Source organism: Loxodonta africana, chromosome 15, assembly GCF_030014295.1.
Source record: "Loxodonta africana isolate mLoxAfr1 chromosome 15, mLoxAfr1.hap2, whole genome shotgun sequence".
Lineage (NCBI taxonomy): Eukaryota > Metazoa > Chordata > Mammalia > Proboscidea > Elephantidae > Loxodonta > Loxodonta africana.
In genome coordinates this window covers 48,129,120-48,146,556 of record NC_087356.1, presented here as the reverse complement: position 1 = coordinate 48,146,556, position 17,437 = coordinate 48,129,120, and the positions used below count along the sequence as shown (strand labels likewise).

The 17,437-nt window shown below is 40.1% G+C and overlaps 1 protein-coding gene across 6 annotated transcripts in view; it reads right to left on the bottom strand.

Moving 5' to 3' along the window:
* Window positions 1-597: 597 nt before the first annotated feature.
* ANAPC1 (anaphase promoting complex subunit 1) overlaps window positions 598-17,437 on the bottom strand; it is a 184,694-nt gene continuing 167,854 nt past the window's right edge. For all 6 annotated transcript variants that reach the window (XM_023557036.2, XM_010597103.3, XM_023557037.2 and 3 more), the window contains 2 exons: window positions 10,430-10,564; window positions 598-966 (listed from right to left, as the gene is read on the bottom strand). In XM_023557036.2, coding sequence (XP_023412804.2) covers window positions 851-966; window positions 10,430-10,564 — 251 coding nt within the window. In that variant the 3' untranslated portion in view covers window positions 598-850. The remainder of the gene's footprint in view (window positions 967-10,429; window positions 10,565-17,437) is intronic.

The following is a 17,437-nucleotide window of genomic DNA, read 5'->3' as shown; positions in this document are numbered from 1 at the left end:
AGAAATATTAAATCAGTGGATGAGTCTTGCAGCTTTTACTGGCTTATAGTCCCACTGGCTGCTCAGGAAGCACAGGACACATGGCAGAATTTGGACAGCAGGGAAGTTTCTTCCTCTTGTGCTGGAAACCTGAAGCTGGAGACACCTTCATATGAATATTTTTCATCATCATCTAGTCCAGAAATCCCTGGTACAGAGAAACATTCTCTAAATCTGGGGTGGAAATGGTCTTTTACTTTATTTTTATATACAATTTCTGAAGACCCCTCTATAGTGTAAGTTTCATGATTTCTCTATTTAATTTAGGCTTTATTTTGGGCGATTCTTCATTTGCATAAAAATCTCTTGTTTAAAGCAATCATATCACGAGAAACTTATTTCAGAGAGAACTGTGACATTTTAGGAAATTACAAAAGCTCGTTTGTTGCTGCAGAAAGTAAAATTTATGACCTAGCTGCTTAATCAACTTCGGATTTCTGAGTATAAATTCATTTCACCTGAATCATCACAGCTTAAAGACTTTAAAAACCAATATTCACTCTAGCCCCGCCCACTCTATTATCCTCTAAATCCCAAAACTAATGCAATCACCAAAAGTTTTGAAAACAAACCAAAAATTTTTATTTATGAAAGTAAATTTCAACTGACTTTTATATAGCATATAATGTCAATGCTGACAGCAACATCTTCTCTGGAGCATTTAAGACACTTAGATTTTAAAATACATTGAGGTTCGTGCAGCTCATTTCCCTCAGTTATATTATAAAACTTGTAACTTTTCTTAGCTTTGATGTTTGGTCACATTTTGTGCAGAAGTCATGTTTCAGGGCTGATGTACCACCAGGCATGATCACATAACCATCGGCTGTGGGCTTCCAAGAAGCAAAGGAGCCAGTCTTAGCAAAGTTCGCACTGGCATTTTCAGCTGTTTAAATTTGAAGAGTAAATCAGCAAAGCTTGTGCTCCCTAAAGAAAAAGAAATGGAGGAAAAGGACACATCTCAGAATAAACTCAGCCATACATAACCCCCCCATCCCACTTCAAGGAAGCTGCAGAGACAAAATCACATTTAAAACAGGCATTCCTCCCTTTGTAAACGATTCCTCAACAACAGTATTTAAATTATGAATTTCCCCAGTGCACAGTTAAAATGTTTGATATAAAAAAATTTATCTAATCCATACTTCAGAAAGTACCCAACAGCTATATTTGAAATTATGAATATTGTAATTATATACAGTTTAAATATAACCAATAAACATACCTATCTACATACATTTTCTCTACATGCCAGAGTGCCCGTTTCCTTTACTAGGGCGAGACATGCTTTGTAAATTACAAGCTCAAATCCATTTCCAAGAAGGTGAACTAAATTTAACAGTACCTAAGGAGTTTCTAAGGAGCAGCGGTGGAGAATGCAGGCCCGCCTGTTGGCTCTCACGACACCCATTGCAGCCCCCATGAAGACTGTGCCTAAACAGATGGAGGATGCAGCAGTCCCTTGGGTATGGGCACAAGGGCGACCAGGGTGAACTAAAAATGTCGTTCCAGTTAAAGCTGAAGTGTTACCAGGATTCAGCCCACCACGGGTAAAGCAAAACTCTCTAAGCCTAGAGGCAAAATGAGCCTCTGCCCACTTACCCACCAATATCTAGAATCTGGACTCATAAGACCATGCCAATCTGCTTATAATATACCAATTTTACCTGTAAAGAAACCTCATTACAATGAGTGTAGGTTTGTTCAAGACCTCAGAGCAATTAACCAAATAGTATTTACAGTCCATCCTGCAGTGCCAAATCAGTATGCTTTGCTAGCCACTCTTCCAGGACATTTTGCCTGGTTTACTCTTCTACACTTAAAAGATGCCTTCTTTTGTATACCATTAGAGTCTGAAAGTCAAGAACTGTTTGCCTTTGAGTGGGAGGACCCTGAAAGGGGCGGTACACAACAGTTCTGCTGGACTGTACTCCCACAGGGGTTCAAAAATAGCCTCACATTGTTTGATACAGTCCTGGCTAAAGACTTAAAGACAGCAAACCCTCCAAAAAGGAGTTCTGCTTCAATATGTCAATGACTTACTCATAGCAAGCAAGACTACAGAAGAATCAGATTTGAACACTATCACCACTCTTAACTTTCTGAGCCAGGCTGGGTACAAAGTATTCAGACATAAGGCCCAGATTTCTCAAGCCAAGGTTACATTTCTAGGGTTCTGGATCTTTCAGGGAAAAAGAGAACTGCTCCCAGGGAGAAAAGGGACTATTTGTGCAATCTCGCCTTCCAGGTCCCGGAGGCAACTCCAAGGAGTCTTGGGAATACCAGGTTTTTGCAGAATCTGGATTTGCAACTTTGGACTAATAGCCAAGCCTTTATATACAGCAACTGAAGGGAAAGATTCAGATCCTTTTATTTGGACTGATGAACAAAAGCCTTACAGGCAATTAAAGAAAAACTCATATCAGCCCCAGCGTTGGGATTCCCCAATCTAGCAAAAACCCTTTGAAGTGTCTGTGCATGAGAGTCAGGGAATAGCTGCAGGTGTCCTAACCCAAAAGTTGGGTGAATGGCAACAACCTATTGCTTATTTTTCCAAGGTTCTAGACATGACCACTATGGGGTAAACTGCCTGTCTACCAGCTGTGGCAGCCACAGCTAATTTTAAAAGAGGCAGAAAAGCTAAGTTTGGGGCACCCAATCACTGTTTCTTCCTCACTTGGTTCTGACAATATTAGAACAAAAAGGACCCCACTGGATGACAGCACGGCAGGTGGCTGAGTACCAAGCTGCCTTATTAAGACAACCCAGTTGTAATTTTAAAAGAAACAACCACCTTAAACTCAGCTACATTGCTGCCTTCACACACCACCCCTGGTTTGGGACATGCATACAAATAATAGATGTCTATTCCAGCAGACCTGATCTGAGTGATGAACCTCTCCAAAACCCTGACCTTGAGATCTTTACAGACAGAAGTTGCTTCACGGAGAATGGAAAAAAGACATGCTGGATATGCTGTTGTGATACTCTGGGAAACCCCTGAAGTTAAACCACTTGCACTAAGAGCTTTAGCTTTAAAGGCTGAGCTCATCGCCATGGTAAGGGCTCTCCAACTATCAAAAGGTAAAACAGTGAATGTTCACATGGACTCAAAGAATGTTTCTGGAATTTTGCATGCTCATGGAGCCCTTTGGAAAGAAAGGGGCCTCCCTCAGTACTGCAGGACAGGAAATTAAATATGCAACAGAAATCCTCCAGGTACTAGAAGTTCTCTGGTTACCAAGGAAAGGTAGCAGTCATCCATTGCCGAGGACACCAGAAAGGAGACACAGATGTTATCAAAGGAAACCGGAGAGCTGATGAAGCTGCAAAAGCAGTGGCCAAAACTCAATCACAATCTGAAACTGTGGCCCCCTTGATACCTTAGATAGAGATCTCAAAAGAAGATAACCCAGAGTAGTCAGAAAAAAAGTGAGGAGCTACTCAAGATGTAGGAATCTAGAAACATACTCTGCAAGGAAAAGTTCTAGTTCCCGAATAGATGCTGTACATCATTTTGAAAAAATCCCATGCATCCTCCCATTATGGACATGAAAGTATGTGTGAATGGGTTATTGTTGTTAGGTCTGTTGAGTTGGTTCTGACTCACAGCAACCCTATATACAACAGAACAAAACACTGCCTGGTCCTGTACCATTCTAACATTGTTATGCTTGAGCCCCTTGCTGCAGCCACTGTGTCCTATTCTGAATGCTTTCCAACCTGAGGGGCTCATCTTCCGGTACTGCATCAGACAATGTTCCGTTGCTATTCAAATACTAAAGATTATTTGTGTTCTTTGACTGCTGTCCTTTATTCTCTCCACAGATAACGCTCTTGCCAGACAAGAACACCCTCCTGAGGTGACGGTTCACCCATTTCAACCTGCTGCATCCCTGGAAAGATAAGCCTCTCCAGCACCAGTGGAAAGGACCCTTCGAGGTGCTTCTCATCAACTACATGGTGGTGAAACTAAAAGGAGTCAAACCTTGGATTCACCACACCTGGCCGAAAGTGGCACCTGCCCCAGACCCTGACCCTACGATGAAAACTCTTCAGGACAACTGGAACTGTGAGCCATTAAAAGACCTGAAGTATCTGGTTAAAAGACTGAGTTTTTAAACCACAGAGTTTGTTAACTGTGGTTTTCTCCTTCCTGTTCATATTTTACCTGTTTAAGACAGTAAGTCTCTTCAGCTAGACCCTGTTTCATGCAAATATGAAGCTGTGATGCCTCACCTTCATTCTTCTCCTAACTCTGTCTCTCACATGGTCTTGGCATAGTAATGCTTTTGTCAAATTAGCACAATCAGTGGCAAGTGTGACCAACATGACTAAATGTTGAATTTGTCAGTACATCAGAAAGCTACCTGGCTTCATGTTCCTAACCAAGATAAGTCAAATGTCTTTGAATGTCTCACCTCCTGGTTAAAAAAAAAAAAACTTTTTTAGCTGAAGTATTTATTTAGTATTTTTATTTCCTTTAACTGTAACAGGAATTTTTGTCTGCTGTTCTATACAGTACTTTCCTTTTTTCTATCTGGGTGCAAAGTAAAAAAAAAAAAAGCATAGATACAATCTCCTACATCAAGAAGCCACTGCCCAACTTAGAAGATGGGCACATGGCTTATTACCATGTCACCAAAGAGAAGAAGGGACTGATAGCCAACACAGCCAGGAGCTGCTTAGTCATTACCAAGCAAGACCTGCTTCTCCTGTTCATTATAAGCAAAACCTTAAGTGGCAGCACTGTGTGTGGCTCAATTAGCAGCTGCTCACACCCGGAGCCTGCCCCCTCCTGTTCATTATCCTCAAAGCATGGCATGTGGCTCCAGCCAGTCAAACCCAGTTTATTAGCCTACATGCCATGGCTCCAGCCAGTCAAACCCAGTTTATTAGCCTACATGCCATGGCTCCAGCCAGTCAAACCCAGTTTATTAGCCTACATGCCTTGGCTCCAGCCAGTCAAACCCAGCTTATTAGCCTACATGCCAAAGGAAAACAGTTTATCTTACTGCTCTTGCACATCATGATAACTTATGTCATTATGTTTGTATGTGCTTCCTTGTGAGGGATGGTATACAAAGTTCTGCCTCCCTTTGTTTGGGAGATTGATTTGAGGTATACACCTCCTTGCTCCTTGCCTGCAAGCTCAAAATAAATGCTCCTCCTCCCTCCTCGCCTTGGTGCGTCTTTATTGACGAGAAGCCACACCAAGCAGAATCTGCTTTGGGTAACACTATAAAAAAAAAAAAAACTAACACTATGGTTAGGTTTAAATCTATCATCTTGCTATTGGTTTTCTATTTGTCTCATCTGTTCTCTGTTCTCCCTTTCATCTTTTTCTGACTCTTCTGGGCTGAGTATTTTTTATGATTCCATTTTAGCTCCTTTGTTGGCATATTAGCTATAACTGTTTTCTTATTTTAATGACTGCTTTAGGGTTTTAGGGTTTATAATACTTATCCTTAATTTATCACAGTTTACTTTCAAGTAAGGTTATACCACTTCATGTATAAAACCAAGAAAAAACCCAAACCTGTTGCCATCAGTAGATTCCAACTCATAGCGATCCTACAGGACAGAGTAGAACTGCCCCATAGAGTTTCCAAGGAGCGCCTGCTGGATTCAAACTGCCAGCCTTTTGCTTAGCAGCTATAACTCTTAACAGCTACGCCACCAGGGTTTCTATTTCATGTATTTTTTTTTTTTTCATGTATAAGAGCCTTAAAACAATAGCCTTTAAGCTATTATTGTCATGCATTTTACTTTTACATGTTATAAACCCCACAGTACATTGTAATTATTTTTTATGGTCAATTGTTTTTTTAAAGAGATTTACTCATGTAGTTAACATTTCCAGCTCTTTTCATTCCTTTACAGAGATCTGTATTTCCAGGTATTGTTACTTTCCTTCTCACTGAAGGACTTACTGTAATATTTCCAGTAGGAAGGTCTGCTGGTGATGAATTCTTTCAGCTTTTTTGTGTATAAATAAGGTTTTACGTTAGTTTTTGAAGGATATTTCATTGGGTTATGAAATTCTAACTAGGCAGGTTTTTTTCCTTTCATTCCTTTATAGATGTTATTCTACATCTTTTCACTTGCATTGTTTCATAAAAAAATAAACTGCCACCATTATTTTGGTTTCTTGGCATGTAAATTGGGTTTGGCATGTAACATGCCTTTTTCTCTGGTTGCTTTTAAGATTTTCTCTTTATAATTGGTCTTGAGCAATTTGGTTACGAAGTGTCTTGGTGTAGTTTTCTTCATGTTTCTCATACTTTGGATTCACTGAGCTTGGATCTGTAGATTTACAGTTTTCATCAGATTTGGAAAATTTCCAGTATTTCTTCAAATATTTTTATCACCCTGTTTCTTTCCTCTTTCTCGGGGATTCCAATTACATGTAAACTAGGCATTTTTAAATTCATTTTTAATGCTCTACTCCTTTTTTTATTCTTTTTTCTTTCTGTGTTTCACTTTGGATAGCTTCTATTATGTCTTTAAGTTCACTAATTTTTTATTTGGTCATGTTTAATATGCCATTAATCCCAACCAGTGTATTTTTCGTTTCACACATTGTACTTTCCATTTCTATATTTAAGTCTTTTTCTATCTTCTGTGTCTCAAAAACCATCACTTCATACGCATTGTACAGAGTTTTCTGGGGGGTGGAGTGGGGTGGGGGAGGTATTTCAGGCAGAAGAGTAAATCAGGTCCCTGTTAGTTCATCCTGGCCTGAGGAGGAAGTCTGTGCTAAGGGTACACTGTAGTTTGAAGTCCATCATCCATTTTTCAAAATTCTTGGCCTCTACCTCTTCAAATATTGCTTTTCTCTCTCCTATTATTCCTGGATTCCAACAACATACAGGTTTACTTCTTAGCTGTGAACCACACATCTTATGCTCTTTTCTGTGTTGCGCATTCATTTTTCTCTCTGTGCTTCCATCTGTTGACTTTCTGCTCACCTGTCATACTTCACTTACCTACTTTTCTGCTGCAGCTAAATGCTAATTAACTCATTGTAAGAATGGCCTGGGGGCAACATCTAACCTCTAACTTCACAAAGGGGAAGGAGAATCAAGATCAACTGCTCAAGGCTGATTCCTATGAGGCGGAGGTCAGACATGCTTGCTTTCTCCACCATCTTTACCAGTTTTGACACCATCCATCCCTCCCTCTGCACTCTCTACTTCTCTGCTGGGTTCAATAATTCATTGCACTAGCCACCCAGAACTCAGGGACCATATTCACAACTATGGGGTCTACTGGGGAAGTCAGAGGTTACAATTCAGGTTCAGGAATGCTCAGGATACAGTTTTTCCATCAGGACAGCCTCTTATCAGCCATGCCCACAGGCAGGTCTCTCCCTGGCTCTTGGCCCCTGGGCCTGGCCTCTGCACCACTCGAACAAGTGTTACAAGGCTCTTTTAGCTTGGCCGCTACGTGTTGAGAGGCACCACTCTCTGCCAATTAGCTGTGCCCTGAAAGTGTTCTGCTCTAGCTCTGGGGGTTGGCAAACCTAGCTCTACCAAGTGTCTGGAGGCACCCTACTCTGTCAACTAGCCTCCTGTCTAAAGGCACTCAGCCTACCTGCCCTGTGGGCCTGGAAGCCCACTGCACCGTCTCTCCTGCCACTGTTTCTCTGCCACCGCTTTTCACTATCTTCAGTGTTACAGTTCTCTCTCTTGGTCTCTTGGTTCCAAGAGTTTCTCAGCACATGAATCCTGGGTCCAAAGGATGCACTCTGCTCTTGCCCCTTCTTCCTTGGTGGTGGTGAAATCCTATCCTCCCACCTGAGATGGCTCATTTTAAGCCTAGGGGGATGCAAAACTGACCAATTCCTTCATTAGGGTTCCACAAACTTTATTTACATGGCTCCACCCTCACACGGTGCCCTGAGCTTTATCTGCTTTATTAGCAAGCTATCCACTCCCTTTGGTGGACCACAATTACCTTATTGGGAGTTACAAGACCACGGCAAGAAATGCCACATGTACCATACCCATATAATTAGTTCTTCATTTCAGGTGTTACATTTTCCAGCTCTGGAATTTCCCTTTCTTTTTTCTTGATTCCAGGTTTCTGGTGAAATTCTATCTTTTCCTCTATTTTCTTGGAAATATTAACCATAACTATTTAAAGTCCCAGTCCCCAGTCTGATAACTAGTATCTGGATCATGTATGGGTCTGTTTCTATTATCTGTTTTCTTTCCTCTTAGGTTTTCATTATTGCAGTGTGATAGATCACTTTTGTGTGTGGTCTTTCTAGCCACCATCTTGTAACTCCAACCCTAGTGATAGGGTAATTATGGTCTGCCAAGGTGATTTGTCAGTTTTGCCATCCCCCTAGGCTTTAAATGAGCCACCCAAGAGGCAGGAAAGAGAGAATTCCACCATTACCAAGGAAGAAAAGCCAGGAACCAGCAGAGACGCAGCAGCAGAAGATGGTGCAGTGGGCTTCCCGGCCTACAGAGGGAGAAAGCTGAGTGTCTTTGGGCAGAGGCTGAGGGCCAGGGAGAGGCGTACTTGTGAGCATAGCTGGGAAGAGGCCATCCTCTATCCTGAGCGTTCCTGGGCCTGAATCGTAACTGTTACGTCTCTAATAAACCCTGTAACTGGGCTGCAATAAACTACTGAAACCATCAGAGAAGTAGAGAGTGCCGTGGGAGGGACGGTTGGACTCAGAATTGGTAAAGATGATGGAGAGAGAAGACATGTCTGAAACCCATCTCACAGGAATCAGCCTTGGGCTACTGATCTTGATTCTCCTTTCCCCTTATCAAGTTAGTGGAGGTCAGACGTTGCCCCTACGCCTTTTTCCAGCTATTTAGTCCTATTTTTTGTTCTGTCTGGTAATTTTTGGTTGAATGCTGAATACAATGTATTAAAAATTATATAGGCTCTGAATATGTTTTCTTCCTTCTCAAAGGTTAAGTTTTCTTCTGTCAGGCAAACAGGATAGAAGCAGATCCTCAATTCTGCTCTAGGCTAACTTCAGGACTGGTCTGTTTTCAGTTTTACCTTTTTTCCGAAGGCTTGGTCTTGCTACTGTTTCTCACCCAAATGCTTGGGATGCCCTACTACTTCACTTTGGCAGGACATGAACTCCACCCATTAACTCCTTAGCACTCTGCTGCTGAAATCTTGGCTCAAAATTTTAGCCTTATGGCTTCTACTACATTTCTTGAAGGCTCACCCTGTATATGTGCAGGTTAAGATTTGGTAAATGCTTCAGGGGAAGAAAGCATCCAGGTTCTTTTTCCTACTATTCCCTCCTCAAATTTTGCTCCTCAAGTTCTAGGCTTTTGGGCAATCATTAACACTGACCTCTGGCTCCTCAACCCAAAAGCACTGATGCTGTTTGCTTGGACTCTACCTCTTTTGCTCTGGCTTGGCAAATGCCTTTGGGGAAAAAGTCAGGGCAGATACAGAATTCACTTCATCGTGCTTTCCTTCTCTCAGGGATCCTGCCCCTGAATCAAGTCCATGGTTGCTACTAATTGCTTTAAACAGCTATTTTATGAATTTTGTCTAGCTTTTGTATTTGTTTTTGTGGGAGAGTCAGTCCAGTACAAACAATTCCATCCTAGAAGTAGAAATCTCTAGATAGTGCATTTTTGTGTGACGTTTTCAAAAAAGCAGGAAATTAGTAATGTCATAAAAATTTAAGTTTAAATGAATAAATGAAGCAATTTTCACCCTTCTCAAAAATCTTTTATTTTTTCATAATCAGTTAAGGGGCAGCAACTTGAAAGTGATGTAAATAAATAATTAACAGCATTTATAATTAATTACATTTTATTATCCAGCCTAATAGGCAAACTTTGTATCTGATTCTACATTCTGAAAAATAAAGCAAGGTGCTAACACTATTAATTTTTAAAACTATTATGAAAAAAGTCAAACACATACAAACTACCTGATAATTTTAAAGTTTCATAATAGAAATTCAGATTATGTGATTAAAATAAACCTTGAAAATTCAGAAAATAAAGAAAAATGACTTTAATTAAAACCAATTAACAGAGAAGAATAATATGAACATTTAGTTTATTAAGTATAGGCCGCTGTTTGTGGCTCTGTGAGGAAGAATCCATCCTTTCTAAATATAATGAAAGTTTACGCATGTGTAAAGTTCAAATAGTTTTTCTGGAAAAAAGTTCTCAACAATGACACCCTAACGTGATTAAAGATGAAGGTCTAACAATTTTAACCTTTTGGCTTCTGCTACATTTCTCTGTGCATGTGCAGGTTAAGATCTGGTAAATATTTCTTCTATTTTCTAGAGAAAATAACTCACTAGAAATCTCTCCTACCAAGAAACTAAAAACATAAGTGAATCAGTAATAGAGGTACTGAAAAGAGGATTTAGATGTACAATTACCTTCTAGTCCAATAGATGGCAGGTGCCGTGGAGCTGGCACTGAGTGGTAGACGAGGAAACAAGCCAGCATGCTCAGCTGAGATTCTTCAAAGGGCTGTCCACTGAGATAGGCTTGTACACACGTATCACCCTCAGCTGTGAGAGAAATACAAACAGAAGTGAGTCAAGTGATTACAGAACTGAGAGTCACAAGAATACTTGCTCTCCTAGCCATTCCTACAGGCTTTCTACCAAGTTCAAATATTCCTATTTGAAGAGGTCATTTGGATCAGTTGTACTGAATCCACAGTGAGAACAATATTACACTGTTCACAGCCTTATGCTCTTTTTACTTCTCTATAGCTTCGTGATATATTTTTAGAGCATTATAAAAACATTTTGGTCTCTGTGATGGTTAAGGTTGTGTGTCAGCTTGGCTGGGCCATGATTCTCAGCTGTTTGGCAGTTATATAATGATGTAATTTGGCAAATATGTAATGATGTAGTTATGCTCCATTTTGCAATATAATGTAATCACCTCCATGATGTGATCTGATTTGATCAATCAGTTGTAAGGGGATTTTTCTCAGGGGTGTGGCCTGCATCCAATACATATGAACATTATGGCAAAGCTCCTTGGTTTTTGCTTGCTCTGGATCCTGCATCTGGCTCGTCATCATCTGACATCTGGTTATTGGGACATGAGCCAGTGGCCTGCCATACTGCCTGCTGATCTTAGATTCCTTAGCCTCCATAGTCCATGGGCCAGCAGCCTGTCATCTCACCTGTCGATCTTGGGTTTGTCAGCCCCTGCAGCTACATGAGCCAGAAGCCTCCAGCCTGACACTGACCCATGGACTTGGGGTTTGCCAGCTTCTACAACCACGAGCCACTTCCTTGAGATAAATCTCTCTCTCTACACACACACACACTTCACTGGTTTTGCTTCTCTAGGGAACCCAGCCTAACACAGTCTTTAAAACAAATTCCTTTCCCTACCTGTTAAAATACCTACTGTACCACAAAATCTGCTACTTGCTTGAGCTTCCAATCCTGAATCCTTCCATGTGTCATCACATATACCATACAGAATTCTAATTCAGAGGGCACAGCATGGATTCCACAACTAATTCTGAGTATCAGCCAGTTTAGGGAACCAGTATCTTATGCCATCCAATCAAATAGCCATCACTTGACTCACTGAAATTCCTTGTAAACCCAAAGAATTTAATAAAATTATTTTTTTCATCAAGAACTCAGTGAAACAACCAAAACTTAGGATACAGGAAAGGTAGTCCTCAGAGAAAAATTTACAGTAATAAGTAATAAATGTCTAAATGAAAAAAAGAAAAATCTCAAATTAACAGCCCAACTCAACAATACCAGGAACTAGAAAGAGAAGAGTAAACTAAGCTTAAACCTAGCAGAATACAGGATATAACAAAGATAAGAGCAGAAATAAATAGAAAAGAGAAAAACAGAGAGAGAATCAATAAAACCAGAAGTTGATTCTTTCAAAAGATCAATAAAATTCAAAAAACTTTAGCTAGACTGGCAAAGAAAGGGAAAAGATGCAAATAACCAAAATAAAAACTGAAAGAGGGGACATTACAACTGACCCTACAGAAAATAACAGAGTATTATCAACAACTGTATGGCACTAAAGTGGATAACCTAGATGAAATGGACAAAGTCTTAGAAGCACACAACCTACCCAAACTGACTCAAGAGGAAATAGAAAGTCTCAACAGGCCTGTAACAGGTGAAGAGACTGAACCAGTGATAAAAAATCTCCCAACAATAAAAAAGTCCTGGACCAGATGGCTTCACTGGGGAACTCAACCAAATATTTAGAGAAGAACTGATGCCAATTCTGTTTAAACTCCACCAAAAGGTAGAAAAGGAAGGACTATGCCCCAATTCATTCTATGAAGCAAACATAACCCTGATACCAAAGACACCGCAAGAAAAGAAAACTACAGGCCAATATCTCTTGTGGATATAATGCAAAAATTCTCAACAAGACACTAGCAAAAAAAATCTAATGGCATATGAAAAGATCATATATCACGACCAAGTGGGATTTATTCCAGGAATGCAGGTATAGTTCAACATTAGAAAATCAATCAATGCAATACACCACATCAATAGAACAAAGGCAAAGAACCACATGATCATCTCTACTGATGCAGAAAAAACATTTGATAAAATCCAACACATATTCTTGATGAAAACACTAAAGAAGGTTAGAATAGAAGGGACAGTCCTAAATATGATTCAGGGCATATACGAAAAGCCCACAGCCAACATTATACTTAATGAAGAAAGACTGAAAGCTTTCCCCTTGAAAACGGGAATACAAAGGTGCTCACAATCACCACTTCTATTCAATATTGTATTAGAAGTCCGAGCCAGAACAACTAGACAAGAAAAAGAAATAAAAGGTATCCACAAAAGAAGTAAAATTGTCTCTATTTGCAGATGATATGATCCTATATATAGAAAATCCCATAAAGTCCACAAGAAAACTTAATAGAAGAATTTAGCAAAGTTGCAGGGTACAAGGTCAACAAACAAACTCAGGTGACTTTCTATACATTAGCAATGAGAAACTTGAAAGGGAAATTAGGGAAACAATTTCATTTACAATAACATCTAAGAGAGTGAAATGTTGTTAGGTGCTGTCGAGCAGGTTCTGTACAACAGAATGAAACACTGCCCGGTCCTGTGCCATCCTCATAATCATTGTTATGCTTGAGCCAACTGCTGCAGCCATTATGTCAGTCCATCTTGCTGAGGGTCTCCCTCTTTTTTGGTGACCCTTTACAAATGACTGAAAAACCTAGGAATAAACCTAACAGATATGAGCAGGACTTATACAATGAAAACTACAAAACACTACTGAAAGAGATTAAAAAAGACTTAAATAAATGGAAAGATGTTTCATGTTCATGGACTAGAAGACTTAATCTCATTAACTGTTTTGTGCTTGGTGGTAAATATAATGACCATGGACTTCTTTCACCTCTGGGGTTTATTGGGAAGCTGCTGTACCATTGATAGCACGTGCTGCCGCAATGCAAGGAGGACCTTTATGGCTGTTTGAAACCAAACTAAAGAAATGGATGTGTGCTGCAAATTACTGTCTTTACAGGGTATTGCATGAAGTGTTTGAATTTTTGGTAGGAAAAAGAAAAATTTTCACATATGTACCAATAGACCCCAGTAGGGGCTCTGGGGTATAATTACTGGTACTTCATATACACCACTAAATTCTTAGGGTAGGCTTGTGGAGCTGGCAAGAAAAAAAAATTGATACTACCTACTCAATGATTCAGAATGATTCCGTTAATGAAAACATATGGTCTCAACAAATACTTCAAAGGGGAAAATAATTGGGTCACCAAAGGGTTAAGATGTCAAAATGACCCAAAGCTATTTATAGATCCAGTGGAATCCTGATCAAAATCCCAACAGTCTCCTTTGCTGAAATGGAAAAAACAATCCTCAACTTTGTATGGAAAGGCAAGAGGCCCCGAACAGCTAAAACAATGTTGAAAGAGAAAAACAAGGTAGGAGCACTTACACTTCCTGATTTTAAAAAACACTATACAGCTACAGTAATCAAAACCACCTGGGATGGGTTCTCAAAATGAGAAGAAACAGCTGCAAACATCGATCAATAATCGGAACCTGGAATGTATGAAGTATAAGTCTAGGAAAATTAGAAATCGTCAAAAATGAAATGGAATGCATAAACATCAATATCCTAGGCATTAGTGAGCTGAAATGGAGTGGTATTGGCCATTCTGAATCAGACAATCATATAGTCTACTATGCTGGGAATGACAACTCAAAGAGGAATGGTGTTGCATTCATCGTCAAAAAGAACGTTTCAAGATCTATCCTGAGGTACAACGCTGTCAGTGATAGGATAATATCCATACACCTACAAGGAAGACCAGTTAATATGACTACTATTCAAATTTACGCACCAACTGCTAGGGCCAAAGATGAAGAAAAAGAAGATTTTTATCAGCCGCTGCAGTCTGAAACTGATCGAACATGCAATCAGGATGCATTGATAATTACTGGCGATTGGAATGCGAAAGTTGGAAAAAAAGAAGGATCAGTAGTTGGAAAATATGGCCTTGGTGATAGAAACAATGCTGGAGATAGAATGATAGAATTTTGCAAGACCAACGACTTCTTCATTGCAAATACCTTCTTTCTCCAACATAAACGGCAACTATACACATGGACCTTGCCAGATGCAACACAAAGAAATCAAATTGACTACATCTGTGGAAAGAGATGATGGAAAAGCTCAATATCATCAGTCAGAACAAGGCCAGGGGCCGACTGTGGAACAGACCATCAATTGCTCATATGCAAGTTCAAACTGAAACTGAAGAAAATCAGAGAAAAGTCCACAAGAGCCAAAATATGACCTTGAGTATATCCCACCTGAATTTAGAGACCATCTCAAGAACAGATCTGACGCATTGAACACTAGTGACCGAAGACCAGACAAGTTTTGGAATGACATCAAGGACATCATCCATGAAGGAAGCGAGAGGTCACTGAAAAGACAGGAAAGAAAGAAAAGACCAAGATGGATGTCAGAGGAGACTCTGAAACTTGCTCTTGAATGTCAAGCAGCTAAAGCAAAAGGAAGAATTGATGAAGTAAAAGAACTGAACAGAAGATTTCAAAGGGCCTCTCGAGAAGACAAACTAAAGTATTATAACAACATGTGCAAAGAGCTGGAGATGGAAAACCAAAAGGGAAGAACACGCGCGGTGTTTCTCAAGCTGAAAGAACTGAAGAAAAAATTCAAGCCTCAAGTTGCAGTAGTGAAGGATTCCATGGGGAAAATATTGAACGATGCAGGAAGCATCAAAAGATGATGGAGGGAATACACACAGCCATTATACCAAAAAGAATTAGTCGATATTCAACCATTTCAAGAGGTGGCACATGAACAGGAACCAATGGTACTGAAGGAAGAAGTCCAAGCTGCTCTGAAGGCATTGGCGAAAAACAAGGCTCCAGGAATTGATGGAATATCAATTGAGATGTTTCAACAATCAGATGCAGCGCTGGAGGTGCTCACTTGTCTATGCCAAGAAATATGGAAGACAGCTTCCTGGCCAGCTGACTGGAAGAGATCCATATTTATGCTTATTCCCAAGAAAGGTGATCCAAAATTATAGAATATCATTAATATCACACACAAGCATAATTTTGCTGAAGATCATTCAAAAACGGCTGCAGCAGTATATCAACAGGGAACTGCCAGGAATTCAGGCTGGTTTCAGAAGAGGACGTGGAGCCAGGGATATCATTGCTGATGTCAGATGGATCCTGGCTGAAAGCAGAGAATACCACAAGGATATTTACCTGTGTTTTATTGACTATGCAAAGGCATTTGACTGTGTGGATCATAACAAACTATGGATAACACTGCGAAGAATGGGAATTCCGGAACAGTTAATTGTGCTCATAAGGAACCTTTACATAGATCAAGAGGCAATTGTTCTGACAGAACAAGGGGATACTGATTGGTTTAGTCAGGAAAGGTGTGCGTCAGGGTTGTGTTCTCTCACCATACCTATTTAATCTGTATGCTGAGCAAATAATCCGAGAAGCTGGACTATATGAAGAAGAATGGGGCATCAGGATTGGAGGAAGACTCATTAACAACCTGCGTTATGCAGATGACACAACCTTGCTTGCTGAAAGTCAAGAGGACTTGAAGCACTTACTAATGAAGATCAAAGACCACAGCCTTCAGTATGGATTGCACCTTAACATAAAGAAAACAAAAATCCTCACAACTGGACCAATGAGCAACATCATGATAAACAGAGAAAAGGCTGAAGTTGTCAAGGATTTCATTTTACTTGGATCCACAATCAATAGCCATGGAAGCAGCAGTCAAGAAATCAAAAGACACATTGCATTGGGCAAATCTGCTGCAAAGGACCTCTTCAAAGTGTTGAAGAGTAAAGATGTCACCCTGAAGACTAAGGTGCGCCTGATCCAAGCCATGGTATTTTCAATCACATCATATGCATGTGAAAGCTGGACAGTGAATAAGGAAGATCGAAGACGAATTGATGCCTTTGCATTGTGGTGTTGGTGAAGAATATTGAATACACCATGGACTGCCAAAAGAATGAACAAATCTCTCTTGGAAGAAGTGTGGCCAGAATGCTCCTTAGAGGCAAGGATGGTGAGACTGCGTCTTACATACTTTGGACATGTTGTCAGGAGGGATCAGTCCCTGGAGAAGGACATCATGCTTGGCAGAGTACAGGGTCAGCAGAAAAGAGGAAGACCCTCAACGAGGTAGACTGACACAGTGGCTGCAACAATGAGCTCAAGCATAACAACGATTGTAAGGATGACGCAGGACTGGGCAGTGTTTCGTTCTGTTGTGCATAGGGTCACTATGAGTCGGAACCGACTCGAAGGCACCTAACAACAACAACAACAACATGGGTAAAACAACAGACACATAGACCAATGAAACAGAATTTAGAGTCCAGAAATAAGCACAAATATCCATGGTCAACTGATTTTTGACAAGGGTGCTATGTCCATTCGATGGGGAAAGACGAGTCTCCTCAATAAACAGTGCTGGGACAACTGGATTTCTACAGGCAGAAAAATGAAGCAGGATCCATGCCTCACACGAATGGATTAAAGACCTAAATGTGCAAATGAAAACCACAAATTCTTAGAAAAAAAACACAGGGGCAATCATGTCAGGCCTAGATTTCAACAATAGACTGTCTAATAACAAAAGCACAAACAACAGAGGACAAAATAATAAACAGGACCTCAGAGAAATTGAAAACTTCTGTTCATCAAAAGACTTTACCAAAAAAGTGAAAAAACAAGCTACCGACTGGGAGAATATCTTCAGAAACCACATAAGCAACAAGAATCTAATATCAAAAATATATACAAAACTTCAACAACAACAACAACAAAGATTAAAATGGGCAAAGGACTTGAAAT